Source organism: Calonectris borealis, chromosome 17, assembly GCF_964195595.1.
Source record: "Calonectris borealis chromosome 17, bCalBor7.hap1.2, whole genome shotgun sequence".
Lineage (NCBI taxonomy): Eukaryota > Metazoa > Chordata > Aves > Procellariiformes > Procellariidae > Calonectris > Calonectris borealis.
The window spans coordinates 6,493,574-6,517,050 of NC_134328.1; the positions used below are offsets into that span (position 1 = coordinate 6,493,574).

Genomic DNA, 23,477 nt, shown 5'->3' on the forward strand with positions numbered 1-23,477 from the left:
ACACACAGTTTCATGTGAGACTTAAGTTTTAGCTCTTTTGTACTACTGTAGAATTTGGCTTTGAAGATGATCTTACTGACCTGCTTTATCATCAAACCTGTGCTTTTCTTACTTCCCCCTTTTTGAGCCACTAGGAGTTGTTTATCCTTGCGTACCTATTTGCATAGATATCCCTGGGTTCTCACTTTTTTTGATTACACTGTATTAAAATAGGACAAGAGCTGTAAAAAACCACAAGAATATAATTTTCAGGGGTTTTGCATTGATTTGTTGTCTTTAAAACATCTATCTGCATGGCTGTAGCAGGGAGGATGATTATTGTAATCAACCCTTTCCATACCATCCTCCCAGCTTTCTCAGCCTTACTCCCTTGGATGTCCAGCCCTCTCCACTGTGGCACTTTCTCTTGTTAGCATAACAGTTCCTACTGGGATTTTGTTGCCAACGGGGCTATGTTACGTCATTTAATAATATTTCCTTTTTAATTTAAAGAGTAATGATAAAATCAGTATTAATTACAGATTGCCTAGGATACAGATTTGGGGAAAAAGAATACAATGAAGCTTACTTCTAAGTGTCTTCGCTCAACCAGGGCTTCTGTTAGCACATAAATGCAGGTGGTTGGTTCCTACTTCAAAACACTGCAGGGGGTATCGTATGCTTTTTCACTGTAAATGACATGAAGCTGCAACTACAATGGCAAATTTGAAAGTAAAACTTCCACCTTAGGCTAAAGTTAAACCCTTTGTACATGACTTTAAAGTTCAAAAAGACATCTTTTTGTTAACGTGCTGCTAGCCTGTCTCAGATGTTGAAGTGCGGTGATAATTAACTAGATTGCACTTTGAGGCAAAGCTGCTGTTCCACTATGGAGATCGCTGGCGGGGGTGGGAAGGGGGACTGCATAAGCCATCTTTTTACAGAAGTTACCAGAAGGCCTGGTTTTGCTTTTCTGTCGCTGGCTCTGGTTCCTGGAGCAGGGCTGCTTTCCTCCTTCCTATCTTCTCTGAACTTTTCTTCCTCTCTCCTTTTGGCAGGATCGCTGCAGAGCAGAGCAGTAGGTTGGCAAAGTATAGAACACTGCGGTAAAAGGGGGTTTTGCTAGTGACCAGCTCTTCTAGAAGTAAGGGCCTTTTTGGAATTTGTCTTTCCTGGGCATGCTGCCTGTTTCATTTCGTATCATCGCTCATTCCTTGTACAAAAAGATATCTGAGCTGAAGCTGCTTCCTTCCAAAGTCGCTTATTGGGCTTTAAATCAGTCCTTGAGTGTCCTTGGCTACAGCTGGGTTTGCATATTAGCAGTCCTCTGAGACTAAATTTCCTTTGTGTGATTTCCTTAATCATCTGAAGTCTGTATGGTAATATGTGCACATGTGAATATGCTGTCTTGGGCACGAAGCAGCTATCAGGTGATGAAATAAACCTAGTTTAAGCAGTATTGTTCCTGTAAATAAATTATTAGTAATGTTGGCTGGAGGAGAACATGATGACAATGGCTGATATCTGGGCTGTTCCCATCCTGCTGCTGGTACTCCCTCTCCCCATCTGCAGCATTCTGATTATTCAGCTGCAAGGCACTCTGACTGCTGAATTACGTCCTCGCTTGGGGTGGGGAGAGCTCTGTGTGCAGCAGAGCCAGGTCAGCACCACCTCATTCAGCTGAGAACACGACCCAATCCAGGGTTCACCCTCCTATTAGACTGAACTGGTCACGATGGCTCAGGCAGCGGCAGCAGCAGCAGCCGGCCCCCTCCATTCAATACAGTCATCTGATAGGTCTCCACTACCATCTACCAGTGCAAAGCCCTTCGTTTCCTTTCATTCTGAGCAGGTAAGGTCCCAGTCTGCTATATCCACACTGGTGTAGGAGGCAGGACTGCCTGCCGGTCTGCATGCTGCCCAATTCTGAATGTGTGTGTGTGGCTTCATTTCTCGGTCAGTGCACTGTTTTATTTTGGGGACAGAAGAGAGCATCTGGGACAAGTCCTGTGATGGGACTGAAATCACAACGTGCTGCACTGGTACATCTCACGAGCATCTGCTTTCTCTCATGTTCATAGTCGGTGCTCCAGGCACACACACACGCAGTGCGTTGGACGGAGCTCAGTTTTGTGGTGCAAAACAAAACCAGCGTGTGTGGCTGTGCCGCAGAAACAATGTGCAGTGTGGTATAAGCTCCTGTCTGCAGATCAGATAGTATGGAGGATCATTTCATGAAAATTACCTATGGAGAATTTAGCATTGTGTCCCATAGAAAAGCACCCTGTTACTATCTCTTCTCTCCCCGGAGTGTTCTGAGGTATTTGAGCGCAGAACAAGCTATGACAAGTAACTGGAGAGGAACTGGAGATGGCTGTCGCTTGTTCTAGTAGACGAATGCTGGCTGCACCCTGGCTGTGTTTGCTGGTGCTGTTCTGGTCCCTGGACGCTTCTTTTTACCATAGCTTTGGGCCAGTGGTTTTCCGCTTTTTAGCGGCCTGTTAACAAATGCCTCATAAGTGTGTTCTCCACAGCTTTCATGCTTTCTGTTTCTCAGCCTGGTGCTTTAACTCCTTAATTCCCCATGGGCTGTGAGTAATCCTGGAAGATCTTGCAAATAACTTATTATCCACAAACCATAAGTTAGGTTTTGCTGCCATGTGCAGTCACAAGCATTTTTCCTTATTGCTGGGTTTTCTGATGCCCCAGATATGTCAGTTAAGACTGTATTGTTACCAGCTTCTAGGGCTGGACTGTCAAGTGCTCAGCATCCGCAGCTATGCCTGTGTCTGGCATCTTGAAGGGAGAAGGACCCCAAAAAGATGGGTCTGCTGTGCCCACACTAGATTACTTCATCCTGGGGACATGAAGACCTTTTCTTTGTGTTTACGTGGGCCAACTGATTCCAAGTGGATAGATTGGCCTTGTTTAAAGTAGAAGAGCAGTTAAGGTACCCGCAGGTTTTGCGTTCAGCCCTGCTTTTTTCTTCAGTTCTATATTTTACAAGGCTCATTCATCCCTTTTGCACCAGAAATTAACCTTCATTTTGTCTGACCATTTCCATTCTCCTTGGAATTCAGTCCTCCGTTCCATTGCAGTACTGGTTTTATCACTCCAATAAGTTTCTTTTAGGAAGCTTATCTGACAAGCTTCCTTTTAGAGAGAATGAGAGGTCAGGGGACACTTACTGTGCAAGGAAGTGGTTTGTTGCCTGGAAGAGTTAATTTTTTGGATTTTTCTTTCCAGGACACACTAGTACCAGAAGAATGGAAGAAATGGGGAAAAACAAAGCAAATACCTTCAGAACAGAAGTGAATAAATAACTGAAAGACCAGAAGAAGGAAGGCAGAAGCAGGTTTTTTTTAATATTAAGTCAGAAGGGTGCCAGTTGTACTTTTTTAAAAATCTGATTTTTGTCGTTGTGTTCATGCTACTTGAGTGCTTTTCATATGAATCCTGAAAATCCTTTCTTCCCTGGATCCTCCCCCCTTTTTCTCCCAGGACATTTGAATTTCCTTTAGAAAAAGAGGAAAAAAAATACAATTCTGCCTTTCCCCAGGTGCCCTCTCCTCATCCTAAACAATTTGTGAATAAAGAGGAAAGAATGGTCCTGAATTGTGTTTTTTGGCTGTCTCAGAGGCTGTGATTGGAAGTGGGGCTCACATGAGAACGAAAAGAGCTTTTTCTGGTGGGTAATTTTGTGTATGAGTCATTGCTGTGTGAAGCTTCCTGTTCTTTCATGTCCTCTCCCAGAGGGACATGTTTATTGGGGGGGACTTCCCACTCCTGCCTGTCCCCTGTGTGACGCTGTCATCTGCATTTCTCCACTAATGGCTGTTCTCTCTGGCTTCAGGATGGCGCCCGGCTGGGCTGTGCTGAGTTGCTGTGGGCCCCCGAGGCTCAGGCAGGAGGAGTCCTCGGGGCCTGGCCCTTGCGGGGAGCCAGCTGCGGTGCTGGCGTGCCTGGCTGTGTCCGACCCTGGCAGGTCTGGTGGGTCCCTTGGGTGGGTTCGCTTTCTTTCCAGCCTCTGGAAGTAACCTTTTCACTCCAAATACGAGTTTGATTGAGGTTATTGTCTCTGTTCTACGAAACCGAATGCAGGGAATCTGCTGGTTGCCATGTGGCCGCGTTTGAGTTACTTGAGCTCTAACTTCTCGATTAATTACCACCTTCAAGACCACTGAGCAGTGTTGAGGCAGCAGACTTGGGCTTTATTGAAGGACACACTGATAGTAATAACCAAAGGCCAAAATCTCCTCCTGATGAGCAACTTCCACATGGGAAACTGAACAGTTGATCCCTCCCCTGCATCTCTGTGTTGGCTCCTGTTTGTCCCATGTCGGACTAGTTTCTTTAAAGGCCTTTTGGCAAAGGAACTTTATCAAATGTCTTTTGGAGATCCCAGAAAATGATATCAACCAGCAGGCATGTGGATAAAGGGTGTGGAGCCAAATCCTCCAAGAACTTCACATGTGTGAGACATGACTCCACTTTATAAAAGCCATCTTGCCTCTTCCCCACTGCCGTTGTTCACACTTAGCTCACTGTTTCTGTTCTTTGTAATAGTTCCTACCCGTTTGTTCATTGTGAACATTTTACTGGACGCCATAGAGGTTTAATGAACTCCTTTACCCTCCTCTGCACTCCTTCAAAAACCTGATCTCGTGCTGCATTAAAGTCCTCTGGGACTAAAGGAGTTTTAAGCAAGAAATAGTTAAGCTACTATTTGTAGTATTTTACCTTGCAATTCCTTTTCACCCTGGTGAGTTATTTTTGAGCCTCATATTTTGTTACTGCTCACTTACCAGCTTTGGTTTATAACTTATTTTTCTACTGATGCTCCGTGCTGGGACAGATCTTCTGCTACTTTCCCTGTAGAGCTCTGGCACGTTATCCAAGGAGAACACAGATGCAAAAAGAAAATCATGGAGTGCTACTGTGATGTATCTTCTCTGAGCTGTGCGTGTTGCTATTGATTTTCTACTTCTTGGCTATGCGTTAGGAAGGGGTTTTGTTCTTTTGGCCTTTTATTCCTCAGGCATTTTCTGGTTTGCTTTATTTGGTTTTATATTTAATCTCCCAGAGTTTGAGCATTTGTTTCCTCATTTTGATGCAAACTGAACTTTCAAAGGAGTCCCTTTTATCCCATATAGCTGCATTCACCCAGCTGTTTAATCATGCAGACTTAGGTCTTTCCAAAGTGTTTTTGATAGGTCTTTTGATTTTATTTGGAATATCCAATTTAGTGTTTGCAAATAGCTTTCACGCCACTTAACAGAATTTTTTTTTTTGCTACCCTGTTTACTTAATACTTTAGGAAGTTGATTCTTTTTTTGTAATTCCTTTCCTTGGAGGAAGTAAGTCCTAATGGCTTCAAGTGTGTTAGTTGTTACAGAACAGGTTTACAAACACATTTTGAACCAGGCCTACTGAGGTTGTTTTTTCTTTTGCGGGTTCTCTGTCCAGCTATACTGTGAAGCAGAAGGATGGCTTGTGTCTGACTGTGCCGGCTGCCTGCCTGCGGAAGGGTAACAGATTACCCATTAGTGCCCTTGCTGTTGTCACAGCTTCACTGGTCTCCCTCAACATCCCCTCGTTGTTTCCCATCCTGCTGGGCAGTTAATAATACTCTCATAGTGCTGGAATTGTAAAACGTGAACAGAGAAAATGTAATCTATAGGGATTTGGTGCAAGTATGAACTCATTTCCATGCATGCTGGAGCCTGCTGTCCTAAAACGTGATCACCTGTGGAAAAATGAGATGATATCTACTGCAGACTATCAAAGAATTGTTCGGGTGCAAGGACAGATGGTTTCAGAGGCATTAATGTATGTTTGCATGCCACTGTATTTCCAACGTGGTCTATGAGTTTACTGGTGCTGGACCTGGTGCCTTCGTTGGCACAGCTCTGAGTCATCCTCGGTGCACTTGACCAGCGTCTTTGAGCGACATCTTCCATTCTGGGCTCAGAATCAAGAAACTAACGTCTCAACAGACAAAGAGCCATCTTGACCTGCTGTTGGACAGGTTTATTTAGAACAACTTTTATTTCCCGCTAATGATGGGAAAGCAGACCCCATCCTGATGTTATTTACATTTCTGAAGACATAATTATTACACAAACAATAGGAGAATTGGGGTGACGGGGGAGGAAGTAGCTGTGTGAGATCACTGGGTTAATAACTTACTTCTTTGAGAACATTTACAGTTGTAACCCTAGCCACAGTGGAGTTCAGAGCCACTGGATGGCATCTTGAATTAAAACATAGTGACAGCCCAATCTGATGCACAGGGATCTCCTCTTGCAGAGCAGAGCTGTAGCTTCAGCTTGAACACCTCAAGGCTGAGCAGCAACTGTAGCTGAGCTTTTTAGAGTTCAGTTTTGCTGCCGCAGCTCTGTATCAAGGAGCGAGACAGCAGCAGCCCACAGCGGCGTTTCTAATGGGTGGTAGACATGTGGATTCATGTCTTGCCTCGCCCTGATCTGAGCTGCCTGTGTGGTTGTGCCATCAGCATCTCTTTAGAGGAGGCTGTAATCAATTTACTAAGTTGCCTAAAGGTGCCTTTTGGTGGCCTCATGTTTATTAATCAGGCCCTCAAACAGAATGATGACTTGGCAGAAATTTTGCTATGCTTCGTGATTTGAAAGCCTTAATTAGTAGACAATATGTCCCCAGGATTACAAGTGTACTAGTTGTAGTCTTTGCATGTAAAGCAGCCTGAGGTTAAACCACAGAGGGATTTTTTTTTCTGATTCGGTACACAGACCAGTATTTAGAGAGGGGAGTTAAATTGTAAAGACTGAAGTAAATTAAGTAGTGCATCAGAACTGCATTCCTTTGAACAGATCTGAGTGTATGCATCAGTTTCCAGCTGGTCACATCCGGGAATGTCTTCATTGCTGTGAAGGGCTTGCTGTACAGTTAGATCCATGAGCTCTGAATTATTCTAGACAGAAGCAGGAGGAAAAGAGAATTATGAGAAAAATTTGTGAGCGCACACAGAAGTTTTTTCATTCTTTGGAGGCTTTTCCTGGCTGACCTTATTTGTGGAAAGGTAACCAAGTCAAGCATGGGAAGAGAGATGCTGAAATGCCATGCTCTCCCAGCTGAATCCATAGGCATGATTTATGTAAAGTTCTGATCTTCCTTATCTCCCCTTTTTGTTTAGTATGCACACAGGCCTCTCCACACCCCTTTATAGTGTGCTGGCTAGGGTTGGACAGGCTTAATTTCTATGGGACAGAGGAGTAAGATGAGGTTGCTTCAAACAGGACGACTGACATTTGTACGAGTGAAGGTATTCCCAAGATGGACTGACTGGCTGCTGGATCTCGGTCCCCAGGGCGGTAAGATTTAGAGCATGATTCAAGTTCCAGGTGACTACTTTCAGGAGTGAGGGGTACAGAAGACAGTAAGACTTCCTCTCCTATTCAGTGCAGGGAAAACCTGAAATGTCCCAGGGATTTGGAGGCAGGTTCTGCTCCTGGGGGAAGACTTTTGTCTGCCTTTAGCCTAGCTTAGACACTCGGGCACACAGTCTCAGATAGCTTTACAAGGCTGCTCTTGGTTGCTGCAAGCCTGTTCCCAGACATCCACATGCAGCTTCTCAACATTCATGGTCTATCTGTTCAGACTAACAGGACTTTAGGTACTTGACAAAACTGATTGGGAGTTTTCTGCCCTTAAGTTGCAGCAAGCACCCTTTTTCATGGACAGCAGTGGGAGTTGGCTTTGCTGAAGGAGAGCCTCCAAACTGCTTGAGCAGTGCAGCAGCAGTGTGTTACGTACAGAATCGAGCAGGGAATGGTACTCACCAGAGCATGGGGAGATGAAAAACGGAGAAATATTTACATGAGCTTAGCCAGGGGGCTGGGAAAGCCTTCTAACCGACTGCTGTTGATGTCCTGAGGCCTGTGAAAGAAGAGAACAGGGCAGTGATGGCATAATTGGGATTGAGAGAAGAATTCTTTTTCCACTGCTATTTTACTGAATTATGAGGGTGAGCATACAGGACAGTGATGTGCCAGTGTGTGTGGTGCAGGCTGGCTCAGGACAGGCTGTTTCTTACCTGCACCCTACTTGCCCACTTAAGGGAAGGGCTGGGTTATGGGGTCAGGTAAGAGCTTTATTCTTTCTCTGAGTGTATCTGAAAGATGATACTTAATCCAGTAGCTTCACATCTGGAAGCCAGACAGCAATAAGGACCTTGTTGTATTCCTGCGGTGAATAGATAATGAACTGATTCCTACCTACCTTTGATTCTGCAGAATGGCTCCCAGGAAGTCCCTTAGTACCATCTGTTGGTGGTAGCGGCTGTCCATCAGGATGCTGTCAGACTGGCGCCTTGTCAGAAATTCGTGCACCCCTTCTCCTGGGCTGCTCTCACTGCTGCTGCTATGCAAAGATGAGAAACATCTTTGTTTCAGAGATGCTTTTTAGTCCCTCACTCAAAGTTTGGCTTAGGCTGAGCAGCATGGTGAGGGAGCCTGCTGGATCTGAGCCTGGGGCCATTCTGCTTAATTTCAGTAAGAAATTGGTCAGCTGTATTTGCTCCTGTGTTAGAAGAGGGATTGGAGCTGGCTCGCATCTGACTAGTTGGTCTTATTTAGTGGCAGTCGCTGATCTATCTAGCCAAAGCTACCCGAGTGGTAGTGGAGAGGCTGTTTTCTGTGTTCAAACCAGACCAGGGATAACTGTTTCCTACCGGTGAATGATCATTGCAACTATTATTTGCAGATATTATTGCTTGTGATATTATGATAGAGGTCTCAGCTGATCTGACACAGTCATGGAGGAAAGGACTAATTAGGCTGCTTAATGATAGTTGTAATTAGGGGGAATCCAAGACATAGGGATGCAGGATGCCCTTCGGGATGTAGAACAGTGGGAGAGATTGCTTCTGTGGCAGTGGAAGGCAGCTATTTCTGCTACATGAATGAAAGAAACTGCCCAGTGTAATACGCAAAACATTAGCCGTAGGACAGCAAAGCGCTGTGGCTTACCCGAGCCGCTTGCCAATGATGGTCTGTAAGAATTTGCGGGCGGAAATTTGCCCCAGGAATTTCCGGTAGTTGTCAGTGAATATGGCATCAGCATGGCGCTGCATCCTAGGGGTGAAAGACAAGCACAAGATTGCTCTCTGAACTATCAATGAACCTTCTAGGTGAGAAACGGGCATTTCGGATGTCAAAATACACCAGACGTAGCACTGCTGAGATCAGGGGCAGGAAACCATAGCGAACACCTTTTGGTATTGGACTGCGTTAGTGTTGGAGGGTAAAAGGATTTGAGGAATCTCAGTCCTGACAGGGAGGCAGCAGGAAAAATAAAATGTCTGTAAATCAGTAAAACAAGCAAGGAGAAGTGCCTGCAAACCAAAGGTGAGGTCAGAGAACCAGTGGAAAGGAGGAGAACAACCATGCGCTGGGACATTCCTGTGCTCTGCTGTCACCTCCTGGGAGGGCTGTGTCTGGGACAGGGTGGCAGGAGCCTCCAGCAGGTCTCTAGCCTGCGGTTAGACCCAGGCTCCTGAAAATCCACAGGTAAGGGAAGCACAAGCCACTTGGCTGGTCCCCACTGTCGTAAGGATGAGTCCTCTGTGCTTCAGGCAGAAATAACCATCCTCCATCTCCTGGCAGGGGTGGAAAGGAGAGGCTTTAACAACTGTACGGACAGATTCCCAGAGCTCAGGGGAAAATCCTGCAAGAGTGCTGGGCCTGTGACCTGCCCTTGTCAGTACGTCCCTGCTGCTGGGGGACAGCAGGACGTGGCTCTGGACATGGGTGATGGTGAGAGCTGGCACGGTCCCAGCCTTCTGCTCTGGTTGCAGGGCTCAGCTGGGTTCTCCCCCGGGAGCCTGGACTTTGTGGTGCTGGTGGGACTAAGCGACCTGCTGGTCTGTTCCCGGGCTGGGGGAAGATTGTAGCCAGTGTACTCTTGCTGCAGCGAGGCTGAGAGGTGAGGTACAAACCTTTTCTCGGTGGGGTCTGATAACAAACCCTCCTCCTCCTGTTCCTCTGCCGAGGGGTTGTGGCTCTGCAATGGGCTGCTGTGCTGTAGCTGGAAGTTCACGGCCTTGCCAGCAACCGGCCCTGGACTGTACCTGCAAGACAAACCCAAGGCATACTGCGAGACATGCCCAATTGCCAGTCGGGGATCAGTCGTCTTGACGGCTACTCCCTGTTCTCCTGCTTTTTCTTTCTCCTTTTGCCATCCTCATCAGTAAGACAAGTGTTGTCCGTCACTCTCCCCAGCTAGAAACTGCCCTGAAGCTATTTCAGCAGTGAAAAGATGATTGACAGAGCTGCCCCAAACACACTTCCCCCTCACTGAGCACCCGGCATCCTCGAGCAAAATTCCAGCAATTCTGGTATCGTTACGCCATGGCTTTGGCACAAGGCTAAAGCATTTTCTATGGGACATTGCAAATCCACATCATAGAAACCAATGCTCAATTTTGTGCTTCCATGGATTTGTAGTGGCAGGAAGTAATATTACGACTTCTAAGAGTTGACAAGGAAATACGTGAAATATTAATAGGCAGCTGTTGAGTTCACGTACTAGAATATCTGCAGTTCTGATTTCAATGCAGGTGGCCTGCAGGCACAAATTTTAATCAGTGATGGAGCTGGAGGTGCTAGCTGCTCTAGAGATTGCCAGATTTCCCTTTATAGGACCCAGCATTCAATTCCAAAACCAACTGCTTGGGCTGAAATATTCCATGTCAGGTGCCTGCCTTCTTTGGAAACCACCCCTAGGCTAGCAGTGTTCCCAAAAAATTAAGTCAGGGTAAAGAAATAGGTTTACCAATGCACATAAGTTCATCTGGCTTTCAGAAGTGCTGGCAACCTTAATTTGGCACATGCTTATTTTGCGCAAGGTCAGAGATGAGGCAGGGAATGACAGCATGGACAAAACACTTACCTGAGAGCTGGGTAGAGAGGAGAGGAGACGGAGCATGCAACTAAATGCAGGAACAGGAGCAGGGTGGCCTTATCCAGCATCTTCCACCCTTTGGGGTCACCTGAAATGCAGAGCAGGCTGAGTCAGCGGCAGTGAGATGCTCAGGGCCAGGAGGGGAGGCCAAGTGCCACCTTTGTGTTCTCAGTCCGCCTGCTCACTTATCGGCACGAAGAGACTGGAAGTGTGCCTTCGTGTTTGTGGTTATGGTGTTTCCCAATGCAGAAATGCCTTGATACGGCAAAGTCATTGCTAGGGCGTGCAATTCCTGGAGGCAGTGGCTGTGTGTGACCCCTCAGGGAGCTGGTGCCTCCCTTGAGTCGGGAGGCAGGGCTGATCAGCAGGGTTTCATGCTATGGGACCCCCTTCTTGACCTGTCCTTCCACTGTGGTCGAAGGAGAGCTCTCAGGCTGGGGCAAGCCCCGGGGACCACTGCACGGGCTGTAAATACCAGTGTCAGAGCACCTGGAAGCTGGAGGGCAGCAGTTGGCAGGGGCTGCCAAAAGCAACAGCACTGCCTGCGTGGGACCACCTGTGACCAGCCCCTGGGACCTCTCCTGCCCTCCGCTCTCCTGGGGACGTGTGTCTGCTCACATGGCTGTACGGCACGGGTCCGTGCACAACAGCCAACTGGGCTGCCTTGCTGGCTGTCCAGAGATCGGGGAGAAACAGGGAAATCCAAACAAAATTCCTGGGCAGAGGGGTAATATTGGCCCAGAGGTAACCCTGGCAAACCCGTTCACTGGACACAACGGTGCTGAGCTTGATTAGCCTAAACAAAATGCAGGCTGCTCCTTTAGTCGGTGTGCTTGGGGAGAGGGGGGACTGGACCAAAATACGTCCCTTCAGGAGAGCTGAGCTGCTGCTGTGTCGAGAGGAGCCCCCCCCCGCCACTCAGCGAGGTGCCCGTGCAGCTCTGAGCACCCGCTTCGGTGGGAGGTGAGGCGGGCTTGAGCCGCGCGTGTCTGCCCTCCGAGAGGTGGCTGCGGCGCTTCGCGTCCTGCGGCTGGCTGAAACGGCGAATGACTCAGGACAGCGTCCTCTGAGGTCGCACACCCTCGGGAGCTGAATGCGATGCTTTTGTCATTGGAAGCGAGGAACGGTAGGAAGGTACTTCAGTGAATGCTCTTCCTGAGTTTTGATTGAAAGCCATTGATCTTTTGCTCAAAAAAGATTCTTTAAGAATGTGGATACAAATCTTTAAAATATCAAGTTTCCCTGTTTTATTTTACACAAGAAAAGAGCAGAAAGATGTTTGATCTCCGTAAAAGAAAAAAACACTTTGGAATGTTTTTTTAAAAAACCTTTCAAACCTATAACAGTACTTTGTTGCAAAAAGAGCAGTTTCCAAATGGAAGGGGTTTGGTTGGGCTTCTAATTTCCCGAGCGAACTTTCCAAGCCATGGGTTTTACTGACGGTGGTGGCAGGAGGGGGCCCGTCCTGATGGGAAACATCAGCAGTGAGCTCTGTTTTTCTGCTCGGACATAGCTGTCCCCTTCTGAAAGCAGGGAACGCTAATTAAGGACTGGTGCTCGTGCAAGTGGGTCCAGTCTTGATACCGTGGAAGTTAAAAACAGAATTAGTGGCAGTGTCAGAAGTGCATGGACAGGCACAGGCAAGGTGGTACACTGAGAAATGGGGTTTCTTATCACAAACTCATTCTTAGCCCGATCCCTGTTTCCAGCTGCTCATGCTTCCAGCCGGGGGACCAACAGCTTCCCCGTCTGTTCCCCGGGGAGCAGCCGTTGCTCCTGGCTCCAGCATTGCTCCTTGCAAACACATGGGTGGCGTCCCCTACCTCCGATACCTGGTCTCTTACGGGACCACTCTGGCCCCTCAGAGAGCCAAGGAATGCTCAGAAGAAGCAAAAAAGTGACTTTGAGAGAGACTTACAGGGTTCCTGGTTTTAGGGCAAATTTCCTGCTTTTTTTTTTTTCCTTCTTTTTCATTTGAACTTGAAAAAGCATGCCTCTTTTGTGCCTCTCTCCCCTAAATATCTCTAAGACAAATCCCAAATCAGATCTCTTTTTAGACAGAAGTGATCTAAAGCATCTGCCGGGGGGTACCAGGAGACTGTGGCACCCGTTATCTATAGAAAGTGCCAACCAGGAGATTTAATCAGTACCAGGAAAGCTGCTGTGTGAGCTAGAAGTGAAATATCAATGTAAATTAAAAGAAAACCTAGCCCAATGTTGTCTGCTTCCCTTTTTTCTTCCTAGGATAGAGCCCTGATTACCACTTTCCTTCTGTATCTGGTTTCTCTTCTTTGAATGCTGGCTCTTCCTCCAGAATCACTTTTTGTCCCTTTGAGGTTTTTTTTTTCTCTTTTCTGCTATTAGTTTCTTTGCAAATTTTTTTTTTTTTTTTTTTTTAGTTTCTAGTTTTGCCTTTCTTCCCCTGTCTTGCTTTGTCTTCTCTCCCTTCACTACAGTCTGCTTCTTGGGTATTTCTGTCTCCCTTTTTCCCTTGGGAAGGAGCCTGACATGGAAGTCCTACACCCCTTCCCCGAAGTGTCTGCTATTTCAGAGGCGAAGCCAGGGGATTGAAGTGTCACCCTGCGTACCCGCAGCTTGACAGCTCTGCAAAACCTCATCACCTTCGAAATTCTGCTGAGTTGAGGGACACCTTACTTTCCATTCTGGCAGCATGTGAAAAAATGATTAATAAATAAATTCCCCTTAAGATGAAGAGCTTTTAGCGCCATTCCAGCAGATAAAGCGTAATGGCTTCATTCCATCCTGTGCAACGCTAGCAGCAGCATTGTGACAATGATGTTGGAGAGATGAGGTAACTATCTCTTACTGTTTCTGAAACCTTAACCTGATCAGTCTTAAAAATACCACTATGTAGATGAAATGAAGCTTTTACTGTGCCTGCGGTTTTATAAAGTTCAGACTTTTATACTATGAAATACTACATTAGAAAAGCAGAAATCCTTTCAAGTGCCTTACTCTGCCTCGCTGTAGCTGGCTTCACGTTATCCGTAACACACCGTTGTGTTTCTCCTCGCGCTTTGGTTTGGCTCAAACACAGTTTTATTGAGTAAAACAGCATTGATTTTCCAGGATAAAAAGAACTCGCATCAGTATAGCAAAAGAGGAAAACTGCGCTACAGCTAGTAAACGTCTAACATGTTTTTACAAGGCTCATCTATAGTACTATTCTATTGATTTGCACTTATCCTATAGTTCAATTATTGTTTCTTTCTATAACTCGGTACAAAAAATCTTGTATGGTACAAAGGATATTGTACTTGGCAAAGCTAATTACTGATGCCAGCTTTGATTGCATTTCAGTGTACTTTAATTGTCTCCAATTTCCAAATAGACGATATCTTGTTAAATGCACATGCAGAGACTCACACTTACTGTTCCCTTGGAAAACAAGCTCTTCCTAGATCGGCTCCTGCTCAGGTGTTTCCTTCCCCTGTTGCGAACGCAACTTCTTCTCTAGAGCCGCTTCTGTGAGCCCTGCTGGGTCTGTCCCCTCCGCGCAGCGCCTGGGCAGGACCCGGGACGCGTGCTGAGCCGGGAGAACACTCTCGGATCTCCCCCAGCTGTCCTCTGGCTGCCGGGGAGGTGCATCTCCTCTTTTTATACCTGTGCTCCCTCAGGAGTCCTGTGGGCTTCTACGCGTCAGAGAATCAATTATCCTCCTGAATTTCAAAGGCTGTGTTTAGCATCCTCTTTTTTGTGTGTGCAAGGATGCAGGCAGGGAGGTTGCGGGGAGAGGGTTATGCCTGTAGTCGAGGGTCATTTGCATGCTTTCTCTTTATCGTTCAAAGAATGAAGAGCAAATAATAACAACGATAATCTGGTAGAGCGAATGACAAATTTGCTTTGCAAGGTAAACTTCTCTTTCCCTTTGCAATTGCATTTTTTCCTCCTACTCCATGATGAGAGAGAGTTAACCATTAATACCTTCTCACATTGCCTGCTCAGGAGGGTTTATCTTTTTGCTATTTTCTTTTTATTTGATTATCAGCCTTTTCCTTCTTCTCCTTTGTTACTCACACCTGCTAGCGTTAGCGGGGCTGTTCATGCTTCAGTCCCTCGCAAACATCTTCACCTCAAACACACAAAGCAGCTGGAGAGCCCTGCTCTGTTCATGCGCTCTGGAAAAAGGCAGGGGTCTTCCCTGGCATGCTGCATGCGCTGGCAGATGTTTTCATTCCTGGAACAAGGTTTATGAAAGCCCCGTTAAAAAGTACACATAGCCTTGGTGCCAAGAAGACCAGGACACCTCAGAGGAGTTAAAAATGAGGTGCCAGCATGAGTTCCACCTGCCAGATTTTTAGTATTGACTTTATAATGCCCAGAATTGATGGGGACCCAGACCTTCCTGTCTCAGGGCTTGTGTGACTCGATGCTGGGAAGAAGTTTCAGCAGTTGAGATGACTCATATCTGCCTGCTGCAGAATACCTTCATCTTGCACCAGAGCACTAGTCGCAGCTATCGATGGCAGAGATGGATTGCAGGGAAGGGACAGTGCATCTGCTGTGTACATGGGTGCCTGCGTGCACAGGGGGTCAAAAGCATTCAGCACTGGTCTAACTCTCTGCCATTGCCCTTTTGCTTCTTGCCAAGGTGAGAAATCAGCACTGTGATTATGGCTCACTTCTTAGTGAAGCAATATCCTCCGTCCAAACCGTGAGCTCTCAGTAAGCAGTAACCCGACGGTCGGAAAGGCTTGAGTGAGCTGAGGACGCCAAATGATTCCGTGGAGTTAAATAGCAGTCGCTCTATACCTAGACAGACATGCACCGATGCCTTTGGACTCTCCCTGCTTTGAGTGCTGTAAGGGCTCATGTTCCCTTGGGTATCAAATCAGGACCAGGACACTTCACAGAGAAATCATGAAAAAGATTTGAATGGACCAAAGCAGGAGCTTCAGCTGACCCTGAACTGAGCTGCTGACCAGGGGCCTTCTAGTGTAATCCAGAAACAGAACAACAACGTGAAGAGAAGCAAGAACTACTGCCTTCCTCCAGTTGTAAAAAGAAATAGCACCAGCCTATTCATGGGGAGAGGAGCTGCCATGCAAATCAGGCAGGTATATCACATGTATCATCTACTCATGAACACGGGAGAAGTGGATTTCTGGGAAGCACAGAGCAGGTTTTCCAAAATCCCTGTACTGGTACACACAGCTGCACACCGTCTCTGCAAACTGGAAAGGGATTTTTGTTTGCTTTTTTGAGACAATCTGTGTTCTTTCATGTGTGAGGCTGGTTGCACCAATTTTTCAGCATGACTTATTTTTCTTCCACTGTCTTGGTGCTACACTGGCTGAACAGATGAATCAGACCATGTTGTTAAACCGGTCGAGAGCCAATGCTATTTCAAGGTATTATGCTATAGCGTGGTTTTGAGCTAATTCTCTATCCGCCTGGCCCATTGCCTTACACAGAGCTGCTGTAAGATACCAGGCAGTATCTCTCAGATCAAGGGGAATCAGTCTACAATTGACTTGTTTATAGCTGCCTGCTGCCCAGCTTGGATTAGGAGGGCTGTGATCCGCATTCATATCTCAAGTGAGCTGCTTTCAAAGACGGCTATATAAAGCTCCATCATCCTAGGGGTTTCCTTGCGCTGCCTCGTTTGGGTTCCTGTCATGCACAGCTGGACCCAGCAAGACTCAGACAACAACAAGCTCTCTTTATGACTTCAGATTAATTGCGGGAGGCAGCAGAAATTTCTAAAAACCCTCCAGGCTCTGTCGGGTGTATACAGCTTAGGAGTTCTGAAATAGCGTAAATAGAGCAGCTTTCTGTCCCCGGGATTTCCTGTCCTAGCTTTAGTCAAAACCTTCGTATCTTTCCAGGACCCAGAAGGGTCATTTGTGGAGCTCCTCCACCGGACTCCTTGAGCTCTCCCTCTGGCTAGTGAGGCTGCTTCTGCTGCAGCAGAAATGGCTGTGATCCCCACTGCTGCCGGCAATTCAACCTCAGCTTGAGTCCCACGCTGGGTGCTCTGGCTGCTAACATCCCTGCTCAAAGATGCTACAGACTGTAATAGGATCCAGTGTTGTTTGGAGCCGGTTTTGCATCCATCCATGTTGCAGTGTATATTTGAGCTGGCAACTATGGTCTTTGTTCTCGTGGTCATCTTTTTCAGTAGGGTAGTCACGCAGATAGGGCTGGTAGCCCTGCACGTGCAGAAGGGTGGCTCTGGCTGCAGTTCTGCACTCCTCACAGCCTGAGAGCTGCTCTGTGCGTATCAGTGGCGTTCAAAGTCTAAATGTGCTAGATGTGTGACAGCATTCCTCATGGGAACTTCATTTTAGGCGTAGTATCAATAATAATTTGGCACAACAGATGACAAACTTCGTTTGCAAAATTAACAGCTTTTTCTCTTTAGAATATCTCTCGATTTGTCCCTAGAACCTTCCCAGTTTCTCCCCACCTCTCCTACCTACCACAGCTAGTGTTGTCAGCATCCACTGGCTCCCAAAACATGAGGAATCTAACGCTCAAATTACCTCCCACAGACCATCACTTCAGGTTAGCAACGCGCAGTGGGTAGCTGTCTATTTGCCCTCTAAACCCAAGCCTACACCAGTGCAAGCTCGGTGGAGTTTACGGCCAGGTACGAGCTGCCAGAGGTACCTCTGCAGCTGGAACTGCCGGATTTCAGAGTCACATCCATGCAGACCTAACCTCCCGAGGGTCCTTGGGTGAAGCACGTGCCAGCTAGTTTTATTTCAGTGCCAATCCTTCGCTGACAAAGGACACAGTGTTAGGATCCTGCAGCAATTTCCCAGATATTGATTTCCTCTTAGCTTTACCTCCTCCGGTCTCCATGCCATGCTTTAAAAAATTGCCCCTGTCTATTGAGGTGCACAACATACAGCTTCACATAGGCTGAGCAGCATGTGAAATGGTCCTGCTCACCTTGTGAGGCTGAAACTAATGACAGTAAGAAGTAACTCATCAAATGGCAAAAAAACCCATCCCGTATTCTCAGCTATGAAAAGCTTTTCTGCACTTCTCCGAAATAGCACAGACGGTGGCTGTTGGTCCCCAGCTTCTCCAATCCCCACCCCTCCTGAGAAAGCCCCCCACAACTGTTCTCTCTGGTTTTCTTTTGCTTGAGAGATGTGGTGGTGACTAGCTTAACACAAATGCCCTAATGCTAAATTAAACAGAACTGCCTAAGATTAGAAGTTATATTTTTTTGCCTAGGTTTGCCATCTTAGAGGTAGGATGGGACACATTTTTGTTCAAATGTCTTATCCCAAGAGGCAGAACTAAGGCACATTATAAATAAGTTGATCATCAATCATTTAATTACATTGGCTATGACTGGTAACTTTCAGTCCTAAGTTCTTTACAAAAATGCAGTCATCTCTGTGGAAGGCAAGCAAACAAAAATGAGACGAGAAAGACAAGATTTGGCCTGTGTTGCCAGTTTCTTCTAAGGAAGAAGCAGAGGACCCAAAACTTAAACCCTGCAGGTGTGGTGAGACTTGCCATTACAAAATCATACGAAACTTGTTTTTTCCACCTTGGAAGGATAAAGTGCTGGGATTTGGATCTTCAGATCCTCCAGATTCAATCCTTTGAACATGAATAGATTTCCCAGGGAGAATTTTCCCTTGAGGAATTCAGATTGGTAGGAAGCTGAATACAAACATTTATCAAAATAATCTCAAGGAAGGAGTCCCTCTGGACGAAAGCACAGTTTGCACTATGAGTCTGAAGCAAGGGATCAGATTAAAAATAGACAAAATAAATCAGTAACTCAAAATGTGCAAGAAAGTGCTATCAGAAAAGACTGTCTCATGGAGTTAAAAGCCTGCTTGAAAAGCCTACTTAATCTTCAAACATTAATGTATCACTGAGACTACAATGGAACAAATGGCACCAGCCTGCGAGATGTGTATCTGTCAGGAGGCCTGATGAGCTCTGCGGGTGAGATCCATTTATAGAGCCCGTACCTGTCTGGCTCTGTTTATTTCCTAGCAGAGCTGCTGGAGCGTTTCAGCATCGCCCAAGTGAACTGCCAAGAGTTCCAGCCAGATGTCAGCATGTTACACTCAGCTGTAGGCTTGAAAGTTACTGGTTCCTGAATTTCTGGCTCTCTAAATATCACCTCCTTCCTCTTCCAACCCTGGCAGACAGAGCTCAGATGCCAGCAGTGAATCTCAGTAATTAAGGAGTTCGTCTTTGGTCTTGCCACTCTCGTTTCAGTTTGGAAAGGAGCCGTGGCTAAAAGGTTACGCAGCACCTTACAGCCAGAATCAATGAACAGGGAGAGCCGGCTTCAGTCCTAACCCTGCCACCGACTCACGGTGACCAGGCTGACAAAGGTCCTTCGGCTGCTGATTCTCGGGTGCCGGTGCCGCACTTGAGGACCCTACTCCTGATTTTTGGAAGCACTGAGACCTTCATACTCTGGGATGGAGAGGCGGTGTAGGAACGGGTTTGTGAACGCCCACCCTCTGCGCCGCGGGCTCTAGTGGCTACCCCAACGACATCCCTTCCCGTCAGGGCAGGCTGGGTTCGTCTACCTATTTTCTGTGACTTGGTTTCCCACCAGAATCCAAACGCTGCTATTGCTGCTCACCTCGGGAAAGTGCTTTGAAAGCTTCTGATAAAAAACAGAATTTGAGTGAGATGTGTTACCACACATGGAGAGGGAGTGAGGAAGGCCACGTTTCCAGTAAGGGCTGAAAAATGAAAGCAGTGATTACTAATTTTTTCCCGGCAACCTGAGGATGAAAAGACCTTGGTGCACAAGGATATGTTACACATACAATGAATGGTAATAAATAGGTCTCACTGCAAAGACATGCAGGAAATACTGCAATGCAAACCGAAGAAGAAATGTGGAAAGAACTAAAAAAGCTAAGGATGATTTGGATTTGGAGAAAGACCATGCCTGAGCTCTGTCTCTACACAGAATTGGGTGCTGACAAAATTGCCATTTCTGCTTGTTGAACCAATTTTAGCTTTGAAATCCACTCGCATCTCGTAGGCTTTGGAAAAATCTTCCTGTTTTTTTTAGAAATAGCTTCCTTTTTTCTCATTTCACAATCAGCTGAAACGAATGGGTCAGTGTGGTGCTGGTGAAAGGCAGGCAGCCAAAGCAGGCTAATGGCACCACCTGCTTGCGGTTCAAAGGCTGTTTCTCCTGTGCAGAGCCGGGCATTGCTGTAAAAGTGTTAGAAAGTCTCAGGGGGGACTAGCGGTCCCCCACCTGCCTATTTCTACTTAGAATGAGTGGTGCCATTTCTGTTGGGGAGAGGAGGAAGAAAACGTACGGTACTGGTTGCAATCTAAGTGTGTATTTTGCCCTTTGCCTGCAAACTTCGAACTGTGAGGATCGGAGCCCGTGGGAGGGTGAGTGTGGACAGCGGCCCCACCAAATTCAGTGTACCGTTAGTATTGGGAAGAATTTATTCTGGCTGTTTAATACTGATAGGATCTCTCCTGACATTCACAAGAGTTATTTCTCCCTCCTCAGTGCTTTTGTGTCCTAAACAGTCAGTGTTTGGGCGCTGAAAGGGCAGAATCTGTTCCCTTTCCTGAGCTCTGGATTTACTCCTGAGCCAGTACAGCCACTCACCAGGGGCAGTGAAAGCTCTGGTAATTATTTAAGAGTAATTTTTTTCTTAGGATTTTTATGCTAGAAGAATTTCTTTGTACGAGTGTCTCTGGCCTCTGCAACTCACAGCCATGCGCATTCTCCAGTTGTCTGTAAAGTCGTCTGCACTAAAAAGATGAAAGGCTTTTAATCCAATTGCTCAAAACCTTTGAAATTGCTTTCATTAATACCCATTTAATTCAAATGCTTGGTAACAGCCTAGAAAATCCTTTTATTACAAATGCCATACCTTACTCCCTCAGTAGATAAGTAACCGATTAGGTTTTCCCCAAAGTATTTAGGCTTTCCGATAATAAAGCTCTGCAGCAAAACTAACCTGGCACTACTGATATTTTAGGGTTAGGAAAAGGGCAAAACAAATCAGATTCTTTAAATACCACAGAGGAACAAAACAGAGCACAAGCCATTTTTTCCTTTGTAGATCATCTTATCGAGACATCTCCATTTCAGAGCTGGATGCTGAATCGGGACATTAAAAATAAAAAAAAAAATCCCTGGCAAGCACAAAGCCAGAAGTACGAGTCTTAATTGTTGCTGCCAGAGCACTTAAAGGCAGCAGATCAAAACCTCGCGGATAAAGAGAAACCCGCCAGGACTGAAAGGCCACGCTATTGATGGTGGGGATTAAAATGCTCGCACTGATTTAGGGGGCGAGTACATTAACCCTGAGGCGTAAAGGCCCGGGGTGCTTCGCTGCCAGAGGGGCCGACCCGGGCCTGGCCGTGGGGACCCACCGGGAGGTCGGCACCCACAGACGCCTACAGCCGGGGCGGCAGCGTGAAGCCGAGCGGCCTCGGGGACCTTTCGGGAGGAACCCGGCGGCGGAGCGCTCCCTCCTGCCCGCCCGGCTCCACAGGCCCCCGCGCTGCCCGCAGGCCGCCCTTAGCAACGCGGCGCCGCGGGCGGTTGCTAGGGGCGGGGCGGGGAGCACTTCCTGCCGGGCGGGAATCACTTCCGGGGCGGCGAGGCCTGGCCGAGAGGGGCGGTGAGCGGGCCGGGCGGCTGTGATGGGGAGGCCGGGGGGCAGCTCGGGCGGCCGGGGGGCTCTCGGGGGCTGCAGGAGGGGTCTGGAGCGGCGCGGGGATCTGCTGGAAGGGTCTCTGTTGGGAGGGGTGGAGCGGTGGCTTCAGCATCGCCCCGGCCCCCCCGGGAAGCGGGTGTAGAGCCTCGGGTGCGGGGGAGCCTCCCTGGCTCCGTGGCGGCCGTTCCTCCTGCTCCAGCTAGGGCTGGCCGCCGCTGCTTGCAGGCGGAAAGGGCACAGAGCTGTTCTCTCGAGAAGGGAGGAGGAGCCCTGGGTGTCCCCTGCTCTGAGGCTGCACGGCCGCTTCTCCTTGCAGCCCCCGGGCACGGCTGGCAAACCCGGCTGCCCGACGTCGGGCCTATAAGCCTGCAGACGGGCTCCTCGGCCTCACTAATGGACGTGTTTTCAGCGGTGTTAAGCACACGGAAATCCCTCTGAAGCCAATATGAATTGGCCAGTCTCCGCCCCAACACCTACTAACAGAAATCCAGCATGAGCTTTTTTTGCCTCATCCTTTGACGGAAGCTTTCATGTTCTGCATGATACTGTTGCTCTTTATTTCCACCCCAAGAGGAAGCCAATATATATTACCTGAAGTTGCTCCTGTGGCTTTGTCCTATGCTAATTATTTATACAGTGCTAGGTCTTGAAGAAGCCAGCTGGGAAACACAGGACAGCAAAAAGAAAGGTTTGAGTCTGTCCTAGCTCTCTTGAGGTGGCTAGTTTATGGCCCTGATCCTGAAAACACATGGTTATTTATCGTAGGGCCTGATCCTGCCAGGGGGACAGCCGCATCATCTTCCAGTGCTGTCACTGAGCAGAAGCATGAGCCTGCAGCCCTGAGTAGCCCCTCGCTGGTTCCCTGGTACAGCTCTGGCTTTGCTACAGGACAAGTCCTTTTGTGTGGGCGTAGCTAGCTTGCTGTAAAACCCTAATAGAGGCAAGACTGACTATTGTTAAACAGAGAGTCGAAATCAGTTCCCTGTAGTGCAGTGCAACTGTTTGTGATCTATTTCTGCTGTTACGTTCCAGTGAGATGGCCAGGCTTGTGGGGAGAGGTGGTAGCTGCTGTTAGACCAAGTGAGTAAGCTGGAGGGCGGAAGCTCTTCAGGGTCTGAAATAGGAGTGCTGATCTTGAAATGCAATTTAAGAACAATTACTTTGAGTGTAGCCATGTTAATAGGCGAGGCGGTCTGAGGAAGAAGGTGGTTGATAACCTGTGGAGAAGAAGAGATGTTAGCCAAGGAAGAAGTGGTGAAACTTGTTAGCTTCTCGGGAGCAGGGAGGAAGACTCCGTTATCATCCCGGGACCTGTGGGATTAGCTGCAAGGCAAAGTGTAAAGAGGCAGTGCTCTCGGTGAGAAAACTCACTTTGCAAGTTTTGCCTTCGGAGCAGAAGGCGGCGTGCCTGACGCTGAGCCTGCGTCCCCAGTGTTCAGCTTTGGCCTGCTCATTTGCGTAAGGTTTAGCCTCCTTGCGTGTGCAGGTTTGGGCATTGTGTTAACCACAAGAGTTTTTTAAAACAGGAAAGAATTTTGCTAATATTAGTTCAGCTCCACTGATAGCAGGAAAACTAGTGGTCTGAATGTGGGTTGCCTGCTGTGGCTACTGTGCAAGCAAGGACGCTCTACTATGACTAGTTGGAGCACGATGTCAGGTCTTCTCTGAGCGTATTTCATGGGGTAGTGCTTAAAATGGTAGTGGCAGCTGCTGCCAGCCTGCATGAGAGCTCTTGATGCTGGTCATGTCACCTGGGATTTGTTGGAACATTACTAATACCCTCAAGGGAGCTGAGATAGAAAAGGGGAAAGGAGGGGAGACTTGCGGAAGATGAGGATGGAGATTTTTTGTTTTCATTGTATCGGTTTCCTTTTTTGGTTTATTTTTGTGTGTTGTGTTTCGGTG

At 47.4% G+C, this 23,477-nt stretch overlaps 2 protein-coding genes across 5 annotated transcripts in view; one reads left to right on the forward strand and one right to left on the reverse strand.

Moving 5' to 3' along the window:
- The window catches only part of RPN2 (ribophorin II), a 47,132-nt gene that overhangs the window by 16,823 nt on the left and 6,832 nt on the right, over positions 1-23,477 (forward strand). The window contains exon 17 of one of the 4 annotated variants that reach the window (XM_075166356.1): positions 1,038-3,218. The exons of 1 other annotated variant lie outside the window; for it this stretch is intronic. In XM_075166356.1, the coding sequence (XP_075022457.1) occupies positions 1,038-1,089 (52 nt within the window). In that variant the 3' untranslated portion in view covers positions 1,090-3,218. 2 more of the 4 variants (XM_075166359.1, XM_075166358.1) reach the window with 2 other exon arrangements.
- GHRH (growth hormone releasing hormone) lies at positions 7,830-14,571 on the reverse strand. The gene is given in 7 exon segments (XM_075166363.1): positions 7,830-7,893; positions 8,236-8,373; positions 8,985-9,089; positions 9,953-10,084; positions 10,906-11,005; positions 14,311-14,421; positions 14,460-14,571. Coding segments are annotated over 7 exon segments (717 nt in total). The 5' UTR covers positions 14,527-14,571.